At 43.9% G+C, this 24534-nt stretch overlaps 2 protein-coding genes across 2 annotated transcripts; one reads left to right on the forward strand and one right to left on the reverse strand.

Annotated features, from left to right (window-relative positions):
• Positions 1 to 317: 317 nt before the first annotated feature.
• Positions 318 to 23211, reverse strand: LOC147333595 (uncharacterized). The gene is made up of 10 exons (XM_086285810.1): positions 23175 to 23211; positions 14630 to 14986; positions 12747 to 12860; positions 11972 to 12316; positions 11065 to 11403; positions 2623 to 2964; positions 2213 to 2548; positions 1529 to 1613; positions 1101 to 1167; positions 318 to 983 (listed from the first exon to the last, which is right to left on the reverse strand). Exons 1-9 carry the CDS (start codon positions 23209 to 23211, stop codon positions 1125 to 1127), a joined length of 1998 nt encoding a protein of 665 aa, XP_086141936.1. The 3' UTR covers positions 318 to 983; positions 1101 to 1124.
• Positions 8055 to 8675, forward strand: LOC147333596 (uncharacterized). The gene has a single exon (XM_086286411.1). The coding sequence runs from the start codon at positions 8055 to 8057 to the stop codon at positions 8673 to 8675; it is 621 nt and encodes a 206-aa protein (XP_086142537.1).
• Positions 23212 to 24534: the final 1323 nt, after the last annotated feature.

Consider the following 24534-nt stretch of genomic DNA (forward strand, 5'->3'; position numbering starts at 1 on the left):
CTTATCCACTTCTCTGGTCAGTGTCTCAGTTTCACTATCGGTCAATGTTACTTCTCCTTTGCTTCAGCATTAATGGTCATGTCTGATAACCTGCAGTACAAAAGCTTGCTTTTTCATAAAATAAATTCATGAAAGTAAATGAAAAGATTAAATATTGACAGAGCTCCTCTGATATATACAACAAAGTCAACAGTTACTTTAAACTGCTTCACAAACCGGTTTGTATGATTACAATCACACACAGTACCACAGATATAAAACTAATAAAAACATGGCTCTTTCATGTCATAGTGTAAAGAAACAGGAGACACCTTTCCTCCAGGTGCAGACTTGATCAATGAACTCACCTTACACTGGAACATGTTGCAGTCTGTGAGCAACACACTGACGGTCGACACATGTTCATTTGTTTTTACAAGCTGGAAAACTAGCCTTACATCTATTTAGCTCCAAAGGGACATGAAGGGTACCTCAAGTGGTCTCAAGTGGGTCATTGGAACCGCTTGAGACAAAAACAATATCCATGATGTCGCAGGAGGAAATTATGTTTTCTAAAAGTGGAACCATCCATCCATCCATTCGCTTCCGCTTATCCTTTTCAGGGTCGCGGGGGGCGCTGGAGCCTATCCCAGCTGTCATAGGGCGAAAGGCGGGGTACACCCTGGACAGGTCGCCAGTCTGTCGCAGGGCTAACACATAGGGACAGACAACCATTCACACTCCCATTCACTCGCACATTCACACCTAGTGGCAATTTGGATTATCCAATTAACCTATCCCCACAAGCTGCATGTCTTTGGACGGTGGGAGGAAGCCGGAGTACCCGGAGAGAACCCACGCAAACACGGGGAGAACATGCAAACTCCACACAAAAGTGGAACCAAAGAAGAATATTCAGGGAAAACTAAGTTGCCCTGATGTAGATCTTGTGGTACTCCGGAAGACAGAAGATGAACAGATGAGATGATCAGATGAGGATCATCCTGTTCCAAATGTGAGAGAGAACAGTCAGTCAGACATACAACAACGAACCAAACCCAGATATGCATGTAATTTGAATCAAACATTTCTGAGAGGAACGGCTGTGGACGATGACTTACCTGCCAGCTCTCCTCAATTTAACATCAAGTTGTTTCATTAGCCGTGAGAGGAATAGATTCATAAATCCTGGTCCAGGGAATACAAAACAGACGGTCAGGGCAACCAAATGATCGACATTTGTAACATTGCTATTTCCAGTTTCCAGTTTAACATGACAATCAAATAATGATTCACTTGATTCAATTTCGATATATAATAGAAATAAGACAAACTTGATCAATAAAAGGGGATTGAAAGATAGATGAGCAATGCTTTCAGTATTCAGGTTCTGATGTAAGTTGAGGCTTTACCAAATATTGGATTTAAACCTGCAGGATGTGCGCTGATGCGTTAAGAATACATTTTAAATGATACAGTTTTAGTCTGTCCATTTCACGTCAACTTTGCAACACATGACAAAGAGAAAGAGGGAGGAAGATAACTTTACACAGAGGAAGAAGGTCCATCAATTATGGATTTTCTCTTCTTTCGGAAACCTTGAAACAGCTCTGTAAAGCTTGCACCATGTTTTCCTGCAGAGGAAACAGACAACTGTGATTCAAAGTCTCAGTTAATAATAATAATACATTTTATTTGAAAGCACAGAACACTCAAGGACACTGTACACAGCAGAATAATAAAAAGCAAGATAAAAAAAATTAGTTTACACAATCATAAAAGCATGAGACATAAAACAAATTTAAAATAGCAGAGTGGTTACACACATCACGTGGCTCTTAATGTGTCTTTAACCTCAGGTGTGATTCATTAAGAATATTTGAATCACTGGAATCAAGACTGCAACCAGAGAAATCGAAGAAATCTATGAGAACCTTTCCTCATTTAAACACGAAGCAGAACCAAAAATAACACTAATAGATAATGTTTGAATATTGTTTTATATATATATATATATATATATATATATATATATATATATATATATATATATATATATATATATATATATATATATATATATAGTTTCAGAATAAGTCTATTATGTGAATCTCTTTCTGACCCATCTAACACTCAACAGAAATGGATTACTTACTGTTTTCACAGCAGTTCCTCCACTAAAGTAGCAGAAGCTGGAGGAAGCTGCATTTACTGACCTCTGTGATGCATTTACCTCTGAAAGTAAGCGTCACTCCTTTCTGTGTCAGGATGTCTTCACCCTGGGAGACTGTGCACATGTAGAAACCACTGTGGTTTTTTTGGAGATCTTTCAGGGTCAGACTGAGGTCTCCAGTCCTCAGTGGCTCTTCATTCATCTCTGTGCGACCTCTATAATCCTGTCCCTGTTCTTCTAGCAGGTTTTGGCCATCCTGATAGGTGTGGACTGTGTCTCTGGAATCACCACGTCTCCACTCGATTGTGACATCATCGGGTAAATCAAGAGTGGTTTTAAAGGGCAGCAGCACAGACTTCTTCCCCTTTGTTACTTCGACTATTTCCACCTTGTAGCCTGATAAAATACAACATGAGCTGTAAATACAGACACAAATTATAAATTTACTGGCCTCAGATGAGTTTACTGACCTCTGATAGTGAGTATCACTACTTTCTGTTTCAGGATGGCTCCATCTTTTCTGTAGACGGTGCAGGTGTAGACTCCACTGTCAGTAAGTCGAGGGTAGTAAAGGGTCAGACTGAGGTCTCCGGTTCTCAGTAGCTCTTCATTCATCTCAGGGCGGTCTTGATAGTCCTGGTGTTGCTCTTCATGCTTTTTTTGGCTGTTCTCATAAACAAGGACCTTCACATCTTCAAGGTCTGAACGTCTCCACTCCACTCTGACGTCCTCAGGCAGGTCAGCTTTGGTTTTGAAGGGAAGCAGAACACGCTTCACCCCCGGTGTCACCTCCACTGTCTGAAGCTCGTAGACTGAAGAAAAGAGAAACAAGTTGTACAGACACACATAAGCTATGTCCTGCATTTCATTTGTACAGTGTCAGATCCTAACAAAAGTATATCTGAGGAAAATAACTCTACAAAATCAAAGAGAGAACCACACTGATCAAAAAATCTCCTCTGAGCAACACATGTGAGGTCAATTCCTTGATCATTAATGTGCAAATTGTCTGACCTCAAACCCATTGATCCTTTAGTGGGCTGGTTTCAGTCATTATGCAAATGTACTGTTTATAAGATTGGGGAAAACTGCAGTCAGCTGACACTGAAGAAGTCACTTGGATGAGTGACAAAACATTTCTCCCACAAAACGCTACGTCCAGCTAAACAGAATCAACTTTTTCGGCACTCTTTGTTTTGTTGACTGTGGCCTCCCCTCAATGAGTTTCATGATGTAGTCACCTGAAATGATTTTAACGTCACAGGTGTGCCTGTCAGGGTTGAATTTCTTGCCTTCTTAATTGGGTTGGCACCATCAGGTGTGTGTGCACAAGTCAGGCTGGTACACAGCTGACGGCCCTATTTGACAACAGTTAGAATTCTTTACAGCTAAGTAAAGAGAAATGAAGGTCAGTCAGTCAGGAAAAATGCTAAAACTTTGAATGTGTCTCCAAGTGCAGTCACAAAAACCACCAAGTGCTACGATGAAACTGGCTCACATGAGAATCGCCCCAGTAAGGGAAGACCAAGAGTCACGTCTGCTGCTGAGGATAAATTCATCTGAGTCACCAGCCTCAGAAATCACAATTTAGCATCACCTCAGATTAGAGCTCAGATAAATGCCACACAGATTTCCAGTAGCAGACACATCTCTTCATCAGCTGTTCAGAGGAGACTGTGTGAATCAGGCCAAATAGCTGCTAAGAAACAATGACTAGACAATAAGGAAAAACAACAAACAGAAGAGATTTGTTTGGGTCAAGAAACACAAGGAATGGACATTAGACCAGTGGAAATCTGTGCTTTGGTCTGATGAGTCCAAATTTGAGATCTTTGGTTTTTTGGATTCTCCTGCTGTTTTACGTTGGTGACATTGTGGGGGATGTATTCACAACTAAAGGCACACTGAACCAGCATGGCTACCACAACATCCTACCACATGCCATCTTATGCGGTTTGCATTTAGTTGGACCACCATTTGGGGACGGCTGTGGAGCGTGTGAGCAGCTTCAAGTTCCTGGGAGTCCACATCTCCGAGGATCTCACCTGGACGACCAACTGCTCCAAGCTGGTCAAGAAGGCTCACCAGCGCCTCTTCTTCTTGAGGACTCTGAGGAAGAACCACCTGTCCTCAGACATCCTGGTGAACTTCTATTGCTGCACCATCGAGAGCATCCTGACCAACTGTATAACAGTCTGGTACGGGAACTGCTCTGCCTCGGACCGGAAGGCGTTGCAGAGGGTCGTGAAAACTGCCCAGCGCATCGCCGGAGCACCACTTCCTGCCATAAAAGACATCTACAGGAAGCGGTGTCTGAAAAGGGCTGGGAAAATCATCAAAGACCCCAGTCACCCATCACATGGACTCTTCACCCTCCTGCCCTCTGGGAGGCGCCACAGGAGCCTCCGGACTAAGACCACCAGGTACCGGAACAGCTTCTTCCCCACAGCTGTCAGACTCCTGAACTCTGCCTCCTGACATCTGACCCACGTTAAACTCATGGACTGAACATACACACACCCACAATGGACAACTGTACCCTCAAACACAATAATAACATGGACTGAACCACCACTCACAACCACTAGCACTTTATATAGCCTCTGTAGAAACTATCTACACCCTCACTTATCTTAACTGCACTAATGTATAGCTCTGTGTAAATAATCATTCTGTACATTCGATAATCTTTAATTCTACAACTGTTTACAACTTGCATAGTTCCCATTTCTGTATAGCTGTATATCCCAGATTCTGTAAAGTTATTTATTTCATATTCTGTATAGTTTTTCATATTTATATCCTGTTCATATCCTGTACATAGCTTGTACTCACTACAGCCTGTACATACTTATAGTTATAGAATATTCACAACATATTTCATACCGTGTACATTATAACATACCATAATAGACCCATTTCTGTAATATACTCACATATCTATATTATTGCTAATATATATTGTAATATATCTATATCACTAAAGCACTTCTGGATGGATGCAAACTGCATTTCGTTGCCCTGTACCTGTGCATGTGCAATGACAATAAAGTTGAATTCTATTCTATTCTATTTATTTTTCGACACACCTCCAGGCTGTGTAAGGGCTATTTGACCAAGAAGGATGGCCTGGCCTACACAGTCACCTGACCTAAACACAATGGAGATGGTTTGGGACAAGAGTGGAGGCCGCAGAGTGAAGACAAAAGGGCCAACAAGTGCTCAACATCTCTGGGAACTCCTTCAAGGGTGTTGGAAAACCATTTCAGGAAGACATTTATGACCTCATGAAGCTCATCGAAAAAATGTTGAGAGTGTGCAAAGCAATAATCAAAGCAATGGGTGGCTGTTGCAAAAAATCAAAAATTTAAAACATGTTTTGAGTTATTTCACAGTTTTTGTTTACTAAATAATTCCATATGTGTTCATTCATAGTTTTGATGCTTTCAGTAAGAATCTGCAATGTAAATAGGTTGTATCCTCAGAGTCTGTGCTAACCAGCTAGCACCTGTGTTCACTGAGATATTCAACATCTCTTTATCTCGGTCGGTGATCCCCACATGCTTCAAGGAGTCCATCATGGTTCCTGTCCCGAAGAAACCCCACCCTGCTTCTCTCAATGACTATCGCGCTGTAGCCCTCACCTCAGTAGTGATGAAGTGCTTTGAACGCCTGGTCAGAGACTTCATCATTTCTTCACTACCAGACACACTGGACCCACTACAGTTCGCTTACCGTCCAAATCGTTCCACAGACGATGCCATCTCTCATCTCCTCCACACATCACTCACTCACTTGGATTCTAGAAGGGGAATTATGTTAAAATGCTCTTCATAGACTACAGCTCTGCATTTAATACCACAATTCCCTCCACACTCACCACCAAGCTGGAGCATCTGGGACTCAGCTCATCTATGTGTCAGTGGATCACCAACTTCCTAATTGGCAGACCACAGGCAGTAAGGATGGGCGGACATGTCTCAGCCTCCACCACTCTCAGCACTGGAGCCCCCCAGGGGTGTGTTCTGAGCCCCCTGCTGTACTCTTTTTACACATATGACTGTGTGGCCACTACCAGCTCCACCACCATCATTAAGTTTACCGACGACACCGTCGTGGTGGGCCTGATCTCTGACAACAACGAGGCGGCCTACCTGAAGGAGATTAGGAATCTGGAGAACTGGTGCCAGAGGAACAACCTCCTTCTAAACGTCAGTAAGACAAAGGAGCTGATAGTGGACTTCAGCACTAAGCAGGAGAGGAACTACCAGACCCCCGTCATCAACGAGTGCCCAGTGGAGAGAGTGGACAGCTTCAAATACCTCGGAGTTCACATCACGCAGGACCTGTCATGGTCCTGTCACATCAACACCGTGGTGAAAAAGGCCGACAGCGTCTCTACCACCTCAGACGCTTGAGAGACTTCCAACTGCCCTCCAAGGTGCTCAGGAACTTTTACTCGTGCACCATAGAGAGCATCCTGACGGGAAACATCTCAACCTGGTTCGGGAACAGCACCATGCAGGACAGACGAGCTCTACAGAGGGTTGTGCGATCAGCTGAGCGCACCATCCGCTCCGAGCTCCCTGACCTGCACTCAATCTACAGCAGGCGGTGCTGGACCAAGGCCAGGAAGATCGTGAAGGACCTCAGCCATCCCAACAACAGACTGTTCTCTCTGTTGAGGTCAGGAAAGTGATTCCGCTCCCTGAAGACCAACACAGAGAGACTGAGGAGGAGCTTCTTCCCGCAGGCGGTACGGTCTCTCAATCACACCACCACATAGTACTGACTCACACATATAGTTCTTACACACACTGGACATTCTGGACATTTGTTTACACTAGTGGCCGCTGCACAACTACACTGCGTGGACATCTAATCAAATCACTTGCTTAGTCACTTAAAGTCACTTAAATAAATCACTTTTAAGCATATTTGCACTGCACAAGGCACTTAAATATGTGGATTGCACAACCCTGGACATTACATTTCTTTCATTACCATTTATTACTTGTACAGCTGCTCCCATTGTTCTATATTTCTTCATATATTCTTATATATTTTCTATATTGTGTATTTTGTGTATTGTGTATTTTGTTGTACAGTTATTTTATTTTTAACTTTAATTTTTATATTTTATTTTATTCTTTCCCAGTTAAATTTACCCTTCGTTTTAATTTTTATATTTATTTCCTATCCTATTCATAGTCTTTTATTTTAGGTCACGAGCAGTTGTCAGAGCATTTCACTGCATATTGTACTGTGTATGACTGTGTATGTGACAAATAAAATTTGAATTTGAATTTGTCCATAGTATCTTCAACTCCCACATCCAGCTGAGCTTTGACAGTTTTCTGAGGGAGGCATCAGGCTGAAGAAGGAGTCTTATCAGGCTTTGTTTCCCTGTGATACTTAGGAGACAGCTGATGAGTACAAACAGGCTAAGCACAACATGGCCTGGGCGGTAGCTGAAGCAAAATCAGTTTGTGGTAGGAGTCTGGAAAAAGACTTTCAGTCTGTCTAGAGGGATTCTGGCAAATTGTCGAGCGACTCAGGAGGGGAAAGCAGTGTGCTACTCTCACAGTCTATAGTCCGGGTGAGTGCTGCTGACTTCTAATGACGATATTGTCGGGCAATGGAAGGAATACTTTGAGGACCTTATCCTGTCCGCCAGAAACTGTTTTTTATGTAGAGGAAGCAGAGTCTGACTGGGGTGGAGTTTCCATTCTTAAAGGGGGATCACACTCCATAGCCTCCTCTGCAAAGTTTATGATAGGGTGAACCTCAGATACTGGAAGAACAATGTAGTTTCCTTCTAGGTCACTGACCAACACTGGACCAGCTCTTCATCCTCTCAAGGATACTTGAGGTTTAATGGTTTAAAAACCTAAAGAGAATTATGGATTTGATCAACTGGTCTCTGAATGCTATTGACACCCTTTTCTCAACAAGAAGTCTGGGCTTGGGAGAGCCCGAGTGCCCTGGAGGGACTTTCCCTGCCGGATACACGATGGACAGGTGGCAGAAATGGAGGGTCGTGTGCCTGGCGGGACTGTCGATCGAGGACGCTGAAGATATCTACCTATTCGGAACCATGATAACAGGGTTCTTGCTGATTGGAGCTGGCTTGGCCCTGGCTTATCGGAGAATTAAGACAGCGGATCCGGCTGTTCAAACCCCCTCAAGGCTGCCCGCTGGGATTGAAACGATGGGACGAGCCGCGACTTCTCAGAACGGGCTCAAAAGCAGAATGGTTAAGACCTTGGAGGCGCTTACAGGTGCCGTAAATACTCAGAATAACACCTCTGAACATATAATGGGATACATCAAGGAGAGGCCTGCTCAAAATAACACCCTTGAGCGAAAGATGGATTGCATCGCAGAACGGCTCACTGCAGTTGTGAGTTCTCAGAATCGCCTGTTTGGGCAAAAGAATGAAAACACCAGCAAGTTTGATACCATCATCGGGAGGCTCGCCGTTCTCCAACGGGAGATTGAGAGACCAGTGTCGGAGTGTTAAAGAACAGCTTTGAAATTCTCATGACTTGTCGCAAAGAAAGAAAAATTACCATCATAATCCGGCTACCCCTTCGGCGCCAGCTGTGGGCTCAAGGCCAGAGCTCAAGGCTGGAGCTGAACAAAAACTCCCTGATAACGACTGTGTTGAGTCTGTTCCTTCCCATTCCATGCAAGGCCACCTGGGTTGGCTGGAAGACTGTTTACTTAGCCTGGCAGGGCGAAGGACACTGTCACAGCTGAACTATGGACACGAATACACATACATATACTGATACTGATAAGCACTCACTGATGCATCACCCTCTCTACCCCGGATCCAACGCCACCTCCAACGCTTACCTCCCCTCTGATGTGGACATTGGGTCAGTTGGAGGCGCAGTCAAAAGATTGCAGCGGTCCCAGATCAGATGTACACACTGGAACACTTTCCCATGTTACTGTCTGTGTTTATTGTGCTATGGTGTGTTGATACCTGTGCATTCCTGTATTATCCTTCTGTGTTACACATTTCGACGTTTTCTTTCCTCGCTACCTAACCTGACCTGTCTCCCCAATGTGATGTTTGTGTATTGTATGTATGGTCGGCAAGGTCTGTCATCTCGGTTGTGGGCAAAAGACCTGCAACTGACAAATAAAGGCTATCTCATCATCTCTCATTAAATTAACCAGTCTAGATGTGTTTTGTGGAGTTAAAGAAAGCACTCAGCATGAATGGATGGATGTACAGTGGTCCCTTGCTATAACGTGGTTCACCTTTCGCGGCCTTGCTGTTTCACAGATTTTTTTTGAGTGCAATTTTGCATGCATTTTTTTAACAGTGCATTGTGTACTGTGTCTTGATTGGCTCTAGACCATTGTCAAACAATCTCCTGTCCATCTCCTGTTCTTTGTCTCCTGTACAGTACAGAATGTGTTCAGCTTGTCAAACTTATAGAAATCTTCGATCGCTAGCAGTGTGACTCTGAAGTGCTGTACTGTATGCTTGTAAGTTTTCTCGCCAACAAAAACAATAATGTTGACGAAACATTTTGCACTGTCAAAGGCACCTGCAGTAGCACCCAGAAGGCAGAGGCTGATGCTAAATATCGCACAAGAAGTTGGGCTTCTGGACATGCTAAAGGAAGGTAGAAGTTACCGTATTTTTCAGATTATAAGGCGCAATAAGTGAAACAAAACAGTCAGATAAGTGAAACTTTACTCAACTTTTTACTCTTGCTTTCTCCAATTCTGCACCATTGATTCATTAATGTTGAATTCTCTGGCAGCTGCTCTATTTCCATGTTCTGGACCTGAAAACAGGGTTTGATCTTTGGTTTCCTTCTGTAATAATGGACTTATTTTTCTATGAAGGTTTGAACTTTGAGAGTTTTTAAGAGAGAAACATGAAACTGTTCATGCCTGTCTGAGAAAAGTGTATAAAGTGTGTAGTGAGGGGTATTTACAGCATTAAAACATCTATAATAATTTTTAAAACAATAACGTTGACTACTACGCAGATTACAGCTATCGCGGGTAATTTTTAGGATATAACTCCCACGATAAACGTTGGACCACTGTATAGAAAAATACCTGTAAACAGCAGGATTTAAATGAGTGTTGTGCTTACAGAGAAACTCAGAGAAATTTCAGCCATTGCTTTTCTAACCTGTTGATCAAAGGAAACCATCCATTCTTTACTCAGTACTGAAACTGATGATCTCTGTCTGTGAAGGTTCTCAGTCATGTAGGTCATTGAGGTCTAAGGAGCTTGGAATGAAAATCTCCTTAGACTTTGTTAAATTGCATGAAGATGTTTCATCTGAAAAGCTTCTTCAGTTCTAAGAGCAAATGTTGGACCTTCTCGTATAAGAGGTGAAATGTCTTCAAGCAACTTAAAGAAGTCCAGATGGTTTTCTTTCCAAGCTCCTTAGACTCTTATCTCTTCCCACCTTTCATCCTTTATTCCCATTGATTTTTCATACCAGGCCCAAAAGGAGGTTAAAATTATTTTAAGCTTTTTCTTTGTAATTAATGACATATGATAAAACATGAAAAACAGTTCAAAATGTTGCCTTCTTTTAAAAAAAAATGCCATTTACAGAGAGCTGGGGAATGCCTGCAATCACAGCACTGTAAGATGGTGAAAGATCAATGTTTCTGGCTTCAATCCTCAACCCATTGGTAGGCAGCTCTAAAGACCATATATTTTTAATACTGGCTGAGATTCAATATGAAAAAGACCTGCCAAAGATGGATCTTTTTCATATTGCATCTCAGCCAACTCTAGATAGGACACCTCTAGATTTCTTGTAAAGACCACAGATTCATGTTTTTCATACAGTCAATGGAGTCTAGAGAGTTGACAAAAGGAAATGACAACATACCACAGCCTCTCTGATGTGCTTACTGACCTCTGACACTGAGCACCACCACTTTCTGTTTTAGGACTTTTCCATGCGTGCAGACAGTACAGGTGTAGACTCCGCTGTCAGTTAGTCGGAGGTCTTTCAGGGTCAGACTGAGGTCTCCGATTCTCAGTGCCTCTTTGTTCATCTCTGTGCGACCTCTGTAAATCTCGTCCTGTTCACCTGAAAGGTGCTGGCTGCTCTGAAACATGTGAACTTTTTTGTGTTTGGAGTCTGAGCGTCTCCACTCCACTGTGGCATCCTGAGAAAGGTCATCTTTGGTTTTAAAGGGCAGCAGGACAGACTTGTTCCATTCTGTCACCTCCACCGTCTCCATCTGGCTCTCTGAGAGGAGAACACAGCAGAACATGAGACAGACAGACATCAGTGAGGTGGATCCTCCATCATGTCCTCTGCTGTGTAACCAGCAGCTCCTGTTTTCAGTGTTTCTCTGACTTGGAGCTGAACAGCTTGTGTGTTGATGTGTGAGGCTGCACAAACAGCTGCTTTCTTTAGTTTTCTGGATTTATTCTGTGACACCTGCAGACACATACAGTGTCTACCCTTCAGCATGAAACTGAGAGCGTTTTTGTTTTATCAGAGCAGAGAGGCAGCAGGAATCACAGTCTCTGCTGAACTGCATGGATCAAACCTTTGTTTGGGTTCAGTGTCATTTTTGTGTTTTTGTATTGACGGTGGTAAATTTGTTGTCATATAGGTAGAATAGGTTGCCATGGAGACCTGACATAGTATGGCCATATGTTAAGCTCCGTAGAACAAAACAGCAGTGTGGAAGTCTAATTCCTGAGTTAACGAGACGATACATTAAACTCAATCAATCGAAAATGTGTCAGCAGCAGTTTGATCTTGTACAGATATGGATCCAGAAGACAATCAAAGCTGTTCCACTCACCTCTGACAGTGAGAGACACCACTTTCTGAAGTAGGAGGCTTCCATCCTTGCTGCTGACGTTGCAGGTGTAGACTCCGGTGTCAGTAACGCGGGGCTCCTTTAGTTTCAGACTGAGGTCTTTATCTCTCAGTGGCTCTTCCTTCATCTCTGTGCGGCCTTGGTACACCTCGTCCTGTTTGTCCGGCTGATTTTTTCCACTGTCATACACGTGAACCTGCATGTGTTTGGGGTCAGTGAGTCTCCACTCCACTGTTGCGTCCTGGGGAAGATCCTCTGTGGTCTTAAAGGGCAGCAGGACAGACTTTTTCTCTCCCTCCAAGATCTCCACCATCAATACCTGGCTGTCTGTGAGGACAACAGAGCAGATCATGACATGTGCACACAACACCAACACATCAGTCTACCAGGACCTCAAAGAGCAGGTGATTTTTCAGATTGAAGTGGAGCTACTAACAATGTATCATTTAGTCACCTTCACATTAGCTAGCTTCTCCTGATCTGGTTCCAGCTTCCTCTGCAGGGAAATGAGTGCCCACAAAGCCCCGATGAGGAAATAATCATTCTTTTATTACTGCCTGTCCAGTGCTGCTTTATCGTACAATGTATATAATGTGTATAATGCACAACCCCGATCAAAATGATAATCATGATTATTTTCATAAGTATTGGGAATTCTTCATTAGATCCCTGCAAAAGTGAGTTTTGTTTGTTTGTTTTTTTTGTTTGTTTTTTTATTGCTGCTTTAAAGAACCAACAACAAACCAAACTACCATACCTGCTGGGCGTTTGATCCATTTATATCTATAACACATGATGATCCCACTGACAGCCAGGAGAGCCAAGATAGCCAGGACAACAAAGAGAGCCCAGAGCCAAGTCGGAGGTCGCTCTGTGGTGAACAGAAGAAACCTGAACATGAAACATGATAAATTCACAGCAGATGACAAAAGTGTGGGCTGGCGGACTGTACAATCTACGGCTCAGAGATGTGCCATTCCTGATAAACTAGCAAGATGTCAGCAACCTATAAGTGAAAAGATGATAGGTTTTTACTAACCAGATACTTTATTAGCATCCACTAAACTGCTGCCATGTGATTGGTTGATTAGATATTTTTGTTAAAGAACAGCTGAACAGGTGTGCCTAATAAAGTGGCACTGAGTGTATATGTGTGTTGAAGTCAGATTGCTCCCCCTGCTGGAGTCACTCGGACATCTGTTTTTCTTTCACACCATTACAGAGCCACTGTCACAGAGCCTTACTGGACACTTTATTAGGTACACCTTGCTGGTATCCTGTTCCTTTGCTTGTTAATGGCTCAGATGTGACATCATCACAGACATGCTGCACATTTATCATGTGACTCTTTTGTTCCAGCACATACCAAAGATGTTAGGATGCCTGGGTCGTTGACCCAGGGTTTTTGAGTTTATTATATTATTTATCATTTCTAGTCTTTGGTTTCAGAGTTATGTCTTATGGTTTATGTCTCTGTGTAATCCTTAGTTGCTATATCCTCGTGTCCAGTCAGTGTCTGTCTGCCCTGGTCCCATGTCTTTGTTCCCTCTGTTGCAGTGCCTGCATGTGAGTCTGTGTCTTTAGTTCAATTTGTGTTATGTTTCCTGTTTTATTTTGAAGGTCCTTGTCTGATGTTAATGTATCTGGATTTGCTTCCGACCGACCGACCCTCATTTATGTTGTGTGTGTGTGTGTGCGCGCGCGCCGGCTGCCTGCTTATCTAAGTTTATTTGGATTTTAGTTACGTTTTGCCATCCAGCAATAAAAGTTGAGTTTTGAAGTACACTTTTGCCTGCCGTGAGTCTGCACTTTGGGTCCTATTCCTGCCTGCACACAGCCTTCACATGACAAAAGATGCTCTGTTGGACTGGGATCTGTAAGCCCTCTGAGTGCAGCAAACTCATTGTTACTCATTTGTTATCCTGCAGGAAGCATCAGAGGACGGTACACTGAGGTCATTCTGGGATGGACACAGTCAGCAACAGTACTCATGGCTGTGGGGTTTAAACAATGCTCTGTTGGTATTTAAGAGGCCAAAGGTGTCTCAGGAAAATCTCCACTACACCATTATACCACCAGCAAGCTGAGCCTTTGGTACAAGTCAGTATGGATCCATGCTTTCATGATGTTTTCACCAAACTGTGACTCTACCATCTGAATGTTGCAGCAGAAACCAGTAAACATGTGTCAACCTTCTGTTGTCCAGTGAGTCTGTGCTCTGGTCTAACCTGATTGGTGTGGATAAGTGTGGTGTGCTGTGTTTCTGTGTTTCAGACCTCTGTAAACTGACTGGAGGGAAAATCCCTGCAAATCACCAGTTTGTGAAATACACAAACCAGCAATCATTGCCACATTTAAAGTCACTGAAATCATCGTTTCTTCTCCATTATGTTGGTTAGTTTGAACTTCTGCAGGTTGTTTTAAGTGCAGTAAGTTGGTGTCATGACATTGGCTGATTAGATATTTAGATCAATGAGCAGCTTACAAGTGTACCTAATGAAGTGCCCAGGAACCTTTAGTCAGTGTTTTGGAATGTGTATTATTAGTCAGTCATGATTTGTGAGCTCAGAGCAACAACATCTCAGACAGACAATATTTTAAAGGCATCATACTGAGTACTGACTGATTTCACACACTGACCTTTGACCTTCAGTTGCACATGGGTCTTGCTCTGATCTTGTCCATATTTGCGGACGATGCAGATGTAGGTCCCACCATCAGAGACTGTAGGGTTCCTCAGGGTGAGGCTGAGGTCTCCAGTCTGCAGGGCGTCGGCTTTCATCGATGTTCGGTTGGTGTAACGATGGTTCTGATCATTCAGAATATCATCTCTGCTCTGCACACGCATGTGGACTGTTGGGATCTTGAACTCATCACGGTCCCAGACCACTGCTGTGGAGCTACTGGAAGCATTAACAGGTACCTGACAGGGCAGCAGGACAGACTCCTCCCCCTCATACACCTGATACACCTCCACCCCTGAGGCATGATGGGAAACTGAGGAGAGAAACAGTGTCCCATCATTCAGTCTGTCCACAGTGTGGGTCACATGTAGGGATGAGTTCTAACAACAGGTTTTAAATTAGTACCAGTAATGACGACAGTGTGCAATATTTGCAAAGCTATAAGTGGAAGGAAACCATGACCTAGGACAACCCGATGGCATAAGATATAGGCCTAAGTACAACTCCTTGGGTTTCATATGCAAAAACCTTTATTGTGCTAGCTTACGTGGTTGCAGTGCTACAGGGGTTTAAAAATAGTTAGGCAAAACGGAGCGTGCCCGCTCTGACTGGTTTTAACTAGAGATGGCACGATACCACTTTTTTATGTCCGATACCGATATCATAAACTTAGATATCTGCTGATATCGATATGAATCCATTATAGTGTATTTAATAATCAATAAAACTTTTTTTTATATCTTGCTTCATTTTGTATAAGTTCATACTCAAGTTTAAAAACAAAACACTAAAGCTATTCTGTTATACCTGTATGTAAAAAAATAAATAAATAAATAAAAAAATACACTGCACCCAAAATATTTCATAGTTCAGCGATACTGATCAATCTAATGAACTTAAACCTGCACCATCCTCCCTATTCTGGTATTTTAAAGAGTGCTTAGCAGAAATATTAAGCAACCTAACTAATAGGGTTCCAACTCCCAACAAAAAAAAAAAAATAGGGAACCACCCTCCACCCTCTGCCTCGTGATGCTTAATCAACGCAATCAACATTAATTTAATGCATGTGTGTTTAAAAAATAAAAATAAAAAAAGCACAGAAATCAATTATTTTTCTACAATATTTAAAAAGATTCAACATCTTTCTTCAACAGGACTGCAGACTGCACAGATGGTACCTTCCCAAAGGAAAAAGTACTACAGCTTGCTGGGATATATATGAAATGGTAAATGGCCTGCATTTTTATAGCGGTTTTTACTCAGACAGAGGCGAGGCTGCCAGTCACTCTCTGACCATCACTAGTAGGCAAACATGGATATTTGGCATGCAGCCAGGAGGCAGCCTGGGATCGAACCACCGACCTTCTGATTAGTGGCTGACCTGCTGTGCCACCTGAGCTACAGCCAATTAGATTTAATTATATACAGCAAAGGACTTCTATACATTTTACATCAGATTAAAACTTTGGGTGTAAGATTCAGATAATTATTTATTAAAAGCTCGACATTTTAAATGAGAATAAGAAAGAAAAGTATGTCTTTGTGCCCCCTTTTCCCTGTTGATGCCCTACCTGGGCCCCCCTGGCTAAACTTTGCTAGATCTGCCCCTGCACAGTTACCAGCTGTCAGCTACGTAGAAAAAGATCCTGGTGTAGAAAGTAATATTAAATAAAATAAATTCTAACAACAGCTTCTCAAGCTTGAACGTGCTGCTGTTGTTCAGTCGCTGGTTTCCTCTTTCTGGTGCAAAAACAAACAATAGAGATGGGAGTCCGACAGAAAAGCAGATCAGATGATCATTGATCAGTTTCATGATTGAAGTAGCAGCAGGAGAGAGAGAGGCAGTCGCTCCATATATCTGTTGTTAATCTTAACGTGGGAATGCTTTACAAACATTCAGAGATGAACTTGCTTTACTTCTCTCTGGGATCACTTCCTCGGAAATGAAATGCCAGTTTATAGCGAGGCTCCTAATACTAAACCAGACCGCCAAGAGGTCTCGCACAGCCGCTCTATCACATGAGCACACTGCTCCGAGGTGCTAAGGTTATGAGCTGAGTTACGCTAGTGATGGGTCCAGCAACACTGACGCGCCGACGCATGTATCAAGCTCATTGAGCGAAACCTGTATCAATGCGTGCGTCGCTTTAAGAAAAAGTCAGGTGATCGATACAGCTGCTGTATCGCTCATTGGCAACGCGCCAAACTATGTTTAAAAGGTACCGCATCTGCCAACGGAATGAGTTGCCACCAAAGAAAAAACACAAAATTACTCTCGCAAAGATATATAAAAAAATACATATCTCTCTACAACAAATGACAATACACATCTCTCCATAACAAAATGGAGCCCGAAAGAAAAAGAAATGTTACTGCTGTGTGGGATCATCTATCTTTTATCTGCAAATAAGGGAATAGTTTGACCAGACTGTTTGTCTGTCTCTGTTTCAGTGTAATCTATCAGAATAAGAAAAACAACAATGTGACTTGCAGTGTAAATTATTTATTTCATTTTATGCAAGTTGAATGTCGCATCTGTTCTGTGGAGCTTTTTACACAAACACAAGCACCTCCTCAGTGTTTAGGTATTACAGAGCCAAACATGAAAATGAGGAGACAAACACACTGAGAATGAACACAGGTCCGCCTATATTGACACTGAACAGCTTTATCATCAGTTTTTTTAATGATATTGGTTTCATTATTTTGAAATAATTGCCAACCCCTGGACTGCCAACCCCTTAGTATTGTGTCGAAGAGAAACATTCCAAGATCAGAGGATCCTTTAACGTACTGGGGAATGAGGAATACATCTTATCAGAACCTTTTCCACCTGGCTTTACAGTTTGTGTACCCCAGCTTCATCTATGCCTGTGAGTTTTCCAAAGCTGGGGAAATGGTGTAAAGTAAATAAAATAAATAAATTAAAAAGATGCAGATGTGTTTTCATGGAAGGCCTTAATGTTTGTCCCTATTGCCAGTCTTGGCAGCCGGGGGTCAGTCCGCCAGGGCCTCCGCTCCTGGCCGCCACCCGGCACACAATGCACCCGACCCCTATGGCGCCTCCTGCGGGTGGTGGGCCTGCGGGAGGATGGGCCCATGTCTCCTCTTCGGGCTGTGCCCGGCCGGGCCCCATGGACTAAGGCCCGGCCACCAGACGCTCGCCCTCGGGCACCCTCCCCGGGCCTGGCTCCAGGGCGGGGCCCCGGTAACCCTATCCCGGGCAGGGTAAACTGTTCCCTCGATATTCTTTTCATAAGGGTCTTCTGAATCGCTCTTTGTCTGGTCCCTCACCCAGGACCAATTTGCCATGGGAGACCCTACCAGGGGGCAAAAGCCCCCAGACAACATAGCCCCTGGGATCCCTGGGACACACAAACCCCTCCACCATGATAAGGTAGCGATTCAAGGAGGAGGGAGACTGGGGACATTGAGTCTGAATGGACCATGTTCAGCGTCTCCATTGCCGAAGCTGCTGCATTGAGCTGCGGCCGCAAGGTGGTTGGTGCCTGCCGTGGTGGTAATCCCCGAACCAAATGGTGGACACCAGAGGTGAAGGGAGCCACCAGGCTGAAGAAGGAGTCCTATCGGGCATGGTTAGCCGGTGGGACTCCGGAGGCAGCCGACAGGTATCGACAGGCCAAGCGGAATGCGGCTCAGGCAGTGGCTGAAGCAAAAACTCGGGTGTGGGAGGAGTTTGGAGAGGCTGTGGAAAAAGACTTTCGGACTGCCTCGAAGAGATTCTGGCAAACCGTCAGGCGTCTCAGGGGGGGAAAGCGGTGCTCTACCTGCACTGTGTATAGTGCTGGCGGAGCGCTGCTGACGTCGACTGAGAAAATTGTCAGGCGGTGGAAGGAATACTTCGAGGACCTCCTTAATCCCACTGTCACGTCTTCCGAGGAGGAAGCAGAGTCTGGGGATGAGGGGAATGACCCGCCATTTTCCAGGGGCGAGGTCACTGAGGCAGTTAAACAACTCCTTGGTGGCAGAGCCCCTGGTGTTGATGAGGTCCGCCCCGAGTTCCTGAAGGCTCTGGACGTTGTAGGGCTGTCCTGGTTGACACGCCTCTGCAATGTTGCGTGGAGATCAGGGGCAGTACCTGTGGACTGGCAGACCGGGGTGGTGGTCCCCATCTTTAAGAAGGGGGACCGGAGGGTGTGTTCCAACTACAGGGGGATCACATTCCTCAGCCTCCCTGGGAAAGTCTATGCCAGGGTGCTGGAAAGGAGAGTTCATCCGCTAGTCGAACCTCAGATACAGGAGGAACAATGCGGTTTTCGTCCTGGTCGCGGAACACTGGACCAGCTCTTTATCCTCTCCAGGATACTTGAGGGTGCATGGGAGTTTGCCCAACCAGTCTACATGTGTTTTGTGGACTTGGAGAAGGCATTCGACCGTGTCCCTCGGGGTGTCCTGTGGGAGGTGTTGCGGGAGTATGGGGTGTCTGGCCCATTGCTACGGTCCATTCGATCCCTATACATACAACCGTTGCAAGAGCTTGGTTCGCATTGCTGGCAATAAGTCGGACTCGTTCCCGGTGGGTGATGGGCTCCGCCAGGGCTGCCCTTTGTCTCCGGTTCTGTTCATAATTTTTATGGACAGGATTTCTAGGCGCAGCCAAGTGGCGGAGGGCTTTCGCTTTGGTGGCCTCAGAATCTCATCTCTGATTTTTGCGGATGATGTGGTTCTGTTGGCTTCATCGGGTGAGGGCCTCCAGCTCGCACTGGAACGGTTCGCAGCCGAGTGTGAAGCAGCGGGAATGAGGATCAGCACCTCCAAATCTGAGGCCATGGTTCTCAGCTGGAAAAGGGTGGAGTGCCCACTCCGGGTCGGGGATGAGTTCCTGCCCCAAGTGGAGGAGTTCAAGTATCTCGGGGTCTTGTTCGCGAGTGATGGGAGAAGGAAGCCGGAGATCGACAGACGGATTGGGGCTGCAGCTGCAGTAATGCAGACGCTGCACCGGTCCGTCGTGGTGAAGAGGGAGCTGAGTGTAAAAGCGAAGCTCTCAATTTACCGGTCGATCTACGTCCCTACCCTCACCTATGGCCACGAGCTGTCGGTAGTCACCGAAAGAACGAGATCACGGATACAAGCGGCAGAAATGAGCTTCCTCCGAAGGGTGGCTGGCCTCTCCCTTAGAGATAGGGTGAGAAGTTCGGCCATCCGGGAGGGGCTCAGAGTAGAGCAGCTGCTGCTCCACATCGAAAGGAGCCAGCTGAGGTGGTTCGGGCATCAGACAAGGATGCCCCCTGGGTGCCTCCTGGGTGAGGTGTTCCAGGCATGTCCCACCGGGAGGAGGCCCCGGGGCAGACCCAGGACATGCTGGAGAGATTATATCTCTCGGCTGGCCTGGGAACGCCTTGGTGTTCCCCCGGATAAGCTGGAGGAGGTGGCTGGGGAGAGGGAGGTCTGGGCCTCTTTGCTTAGGCTGCTGCCCCCGCGACCCGGCCTCGGATAAAGCGGATGAAGATGGATGGATGGATGGATGGATGGATTGATGGCCTTAATATTTGAGCAGAAGAATGCTAATCTGCAGATTGCATCTACTCCTGCCTGCAGTTCAGACCTGTCACCAGCGACAACATCTGGAGCATCATGAGCTCAACGACAGGACGAAGCAGAGCCAGGACTGCTGGAACAGCTGGAACCCTCCATCAGACCAGAACCGCTGCTGTCCCGAGGTCACAGACTGATGTTAGAGAGGACCAGTGTTGGGCAAGTTACTTTGAAAAAGTAATTAATTATAGTTACTAGTTACTACTTCTTTTAAAAATTCTTTAATTGTTTAATTATTTATATAGCACATTTAATTACAACAGGAGCGTTGACCAAAGTGCTGTACAAGAATACAACATACATAATAAAATAACACAAAAAAGTAACTGAGTTACAATATTCTAAAAGTAAGTTAATTACTAGTTAAATTAAAAAGTTAATTACTTGAAAAGTAACTATCGCGTTACTTAAAAAAAGAAAAAACATTTAACCCTCTGGGGTCCAGGGTATAATTGGCCATTTTTAACTACTTTTGATCTTTACCTTTAAAGACTATTTACTTTGCCTTGTTTGGTATCATTCTTTTCAGCACAACCTAATGTGTCTGAATTTACAGTTATTTTTCATTTTGACATACTGTATTAACACAATTGATCTAAAATCAGACAAAAAACACAAAATCAGAGTAGAAAAAGTTATATTTTTTACTGTAACAACCACAAACATGTTTAATGAATCATATTTCATAACTTTAAATGCAAATATAAATTGTCAGTTTTAAAATCCTATGCACAAGTTTTGTAAACAACAAAGTTATTTGCATCCATTTATCTTTTACCCTTTTTTTAAATAACCATTTCAAACTATTTACAGAACAATCAGCTGTTCTTCAATAAGATGCCACAATTTATTTGTGCCACTCCAAAAACATAATTTCTGTCCACTATAAACGAGAACATCACAGCCTGATACCTGCAGGTCTGACAGCAGCAGGTGTATCACTCCTGTTTCTACCTGGAGACAGCAGTCGCCTCATTGTTCTGATACACAACACAAAACTATCCACAACACTACACACTAACTACACAAGACAACACATTAACTACACACTCCAGACACGCTAAACGTCACAAATCTCTCACATTTCAAAACCTGCTCTCTCTCTTTTTCTGCTCTCTCTCTCTCTCTCTCTCTCTCAGTCACTCCTAAAACTTATTTTTTTGGTTTGTTTGTTTGTTTTTGCTCATAAGCAGAGAGTTCTTGCTGCGCTAACATTAGACAGTAAACGTGATGGAATTATTGAGGAAAAAAACACGTGTATTGTTTATGATGACTATGGTTTTTCAACACAATTTAAAACTGGTATATATCACCTTGTTGTTTTGCCTTTAAGTGGTCATGTAATTAGCTTACCACGATTACTTTATTCTTCCTCAGTCAAACAGCAGCACTCATGTGATTGTTTTGCCCCCTTAGCTCCAGGTGTTGTGCTAGATCGTGAAAACCGTCCGCGGGAGCGCGCAGCTGCTTAAAGCTGTAGCGCCCAGATTACTTACGTAGTCAGCTACTTCCTGCAGCTAATATAAGGTGCAGTAAGCTGAACACAGCTTCAACCGTCTGTTTGTTGAAAAATAGTAACGGACCGCATTTTCTTGTTAGTAACTATAACTTACGTTACTGAAAAAAGTAAAGTAATAACGCCATTACTTGTAACGCCGTTATTCGCATCACTGGAGAGGACACATGGAACTGTAATACTTCAGAGACAGCTGAAAAATGTTTTGTTTTCTACTGTAAACAACTGTAAATTGTTGTTTCATGACATTTACAAATCATTGCACTCTGTTTTTATTCAGATTTTACAGTCAGGACTTTTGTGGAACTGAGTTTATATAAAATGAAATGAGTAAACTTCCCATTTTCAAACTCCAGCGCTTCTCTGAGTTTCAGATGTTTCATTTTCGGTTTTCTGTACTTTGAGCATTTCTCGGGAAGCTCATATTTTTACCCTCTATCTTTTTAAAACTCCACTTTTTCCTTTCCAGCAAGCTTGTTGTTTCACGTCAATGCAAACCTCCCCTTATTAATCTGACCTGAAACTCAGTGTAAAGTCCTCTCACATGACACGAGTCATGCTTATTTCCTTTTTTTTTAGTAGCTGTTCCGTAAAAGTAGCTCCTTCAGCACATGCACTTCTCTGTCAGACAAATCCTCACACACACATTTGATGTTATTTAGCAAAAAATGTATTGCCTGCATCCAAACTGCTGGAAATGACTTGTTGGCCTATAATTTGTCGTGAATGATATGGAGACATTTTGAGCCTGAACATTCCTGCCACAGGGTAAAAAATTCCTTTTTATCCAGCTAAAAAAAACACGCACGGAAATTTCTTCCTGGCACACAAGCAGCAGTGAAATGCAAACGTTTGATCACGGCAGAGGGTGTGGAAGCATTCAAGATTAGAGTTCAAGCATTATGACGTATTTATGAGGTAATGCAGAGACGAAGGAAAAGAAGGGTTGTCTGTCCCTGTGCTAGTGCTGAAACAAAGTGAGTGAAGTTGCCCCCCTCCCTTCTTCAAATCAGACCAAACTGATGTCAAATGTTTGTGCTGCTTCTGTTTTAAAAATATTAATAAAAGTTTCTACTGGTCACCCAAGGTCAGCCAACTCCTTGCTTTATTGTGAAAAGGTTGTGAAACATCCTGATCACACGTTTTAAACTAACTACATATAAGAGTTAAAACAAATTGTGTGTTCAGTTGGAGAAAAAACTTTATTTATAAAATATAAAACTACTTCACATGTAGGCCAGGAGCCACCTGCGTCTTTTGATGAAGACTGGATGGATTGAAAGCAGATAACCCTGGAGAGTAACGGATTGAGAGTGGCTCACCCAGCACTCTGTTATTCACTGACTGCAGCAGGGAACGGTAAATACTGAAAACATCCCCCTGTGGCTGACGGCAGCCCAACTACACACGGGTTCAAAGTTCTTACCGTGCACGAGCAGCAGGAAGGGCATGAGGCTCTCCATCCCCCTGTGACAAAGACTATAACCTGGTCCCACCTCTGCTCCACCCAACACCCAAATACTCACACGGCTCTAACTTTCCAGCTGTAATGAGAAAGTTTTACTTTCAGTTTCAACCTTCAAAGTAAAAGCTCGTAGAGACGTATTCAGAGACTTCATTCTCCCATTTGAGAGAAAAGTGCTGCAGTGGCAGCAGGAACTCTGTTAAAGCTCTATTTTTATTCTCTCTATCATTCTTTTTTTACGCACACCCCAATTTTAAGTTATTTATTTGTAAAAAATGTTTGGAATCATGTCTGATTTTCGTTCCACTTCTCACGTGTGCACCACTTTGTGTTGGTCTTTCACGTGGAATTCCAATAAAATTGATTCATGTTTGTGGCTGTAATGTGATAAAATGTGGAAAAGTTCAAGGGGGCCGAATACTTTTGAAAGCCACCGTATCTCCACGAAAGAAACTTTCTAGATGGTGCCACGGATGGCAGCCTCGGTACTGCGCTCTCTTGCACTTTTCTTGTTTTTGTTTATTTTCTACGCTTTTGGTTACTCAGAACACATCACTTTCTCCAGAGATCAACTGCTAAACATCAGGCAGTCGTGTCACAATAGTTCTTATCCATTTTTCACAAACCCAGAAAGTTTTTGGGAGATTTTAGTTGGATGCGCAGCAGCTCTCTGTGGCTCCTGGAGGAGACGTAGACGGGGGAGTCGCCCTGGTGCGCTAATGAAACTATGTTGGCGTCTCCGCTCTCTTCCAAACAAAGTCCACGAATTACTGCTCTTAAACCGGACTGACAAGGACTTTGCAGGCTCTGCTGAACTCTGCTTCACTGAAACCTGGTTCAGTGAGTGAGTCCCAGACGCTGTCTTAAATCTGCCGGGCTTCCAACTTCACCGGGTGGACTGCGAAACGAAGCTCTCAGGGAAAACAAAGGGTGGTGGAGTCTGCTTCTACATTAATGGAGGTTGGTGTACTGATGTCACAGTGTTACAGAAACACTGCAGCCCAAACTTGGAAACTTTTTTCATCAATTGTAAACCGTTTTAGGCACGGTGGTTAGCACTGTTGCCGCACAGCAAGAAGGTCCTGAGTTCAATTCCACCATCAGGCCGGGGTCTTTCTGTGTGGAGTTTGCATGTTCTCCCCGTGTTTGCGTGGGTTCCCTCCGGGTACTCCGGCTTCCTCCCGCCGTCCAAAGACATGCAACTTGTGGGGATAGGTTAATTGGATAATCCAAATTGTCACTAGGTGTGAATGTGCGAGTGAATGTGAGTGTGAATGGTTGTCTGTCCCTGTGTGTTGGCCCTGCGACAGACTGGCGACCT

Source organism: Aulonocara sp. 'chitande type north' Nkhata Bay, linkage group LG3 (assembly GCF_057382095.1).
Source record: "Aulonocara sp. 'chitande type north' Nkhata Bay isolate Kocher_YH1m ecotype deep benthic linkage group LG3, A_spYH_male_GT1.1, whole genome shotgun sequence".
Taxonomy (NCBI): Eukaryota; Metazoa; Chordata; class Actinopteri; order Cichliformes; family Cichlidae; genus Aulonocara; species Aulonocara sp. 'chitande type north' Nkhata Bay.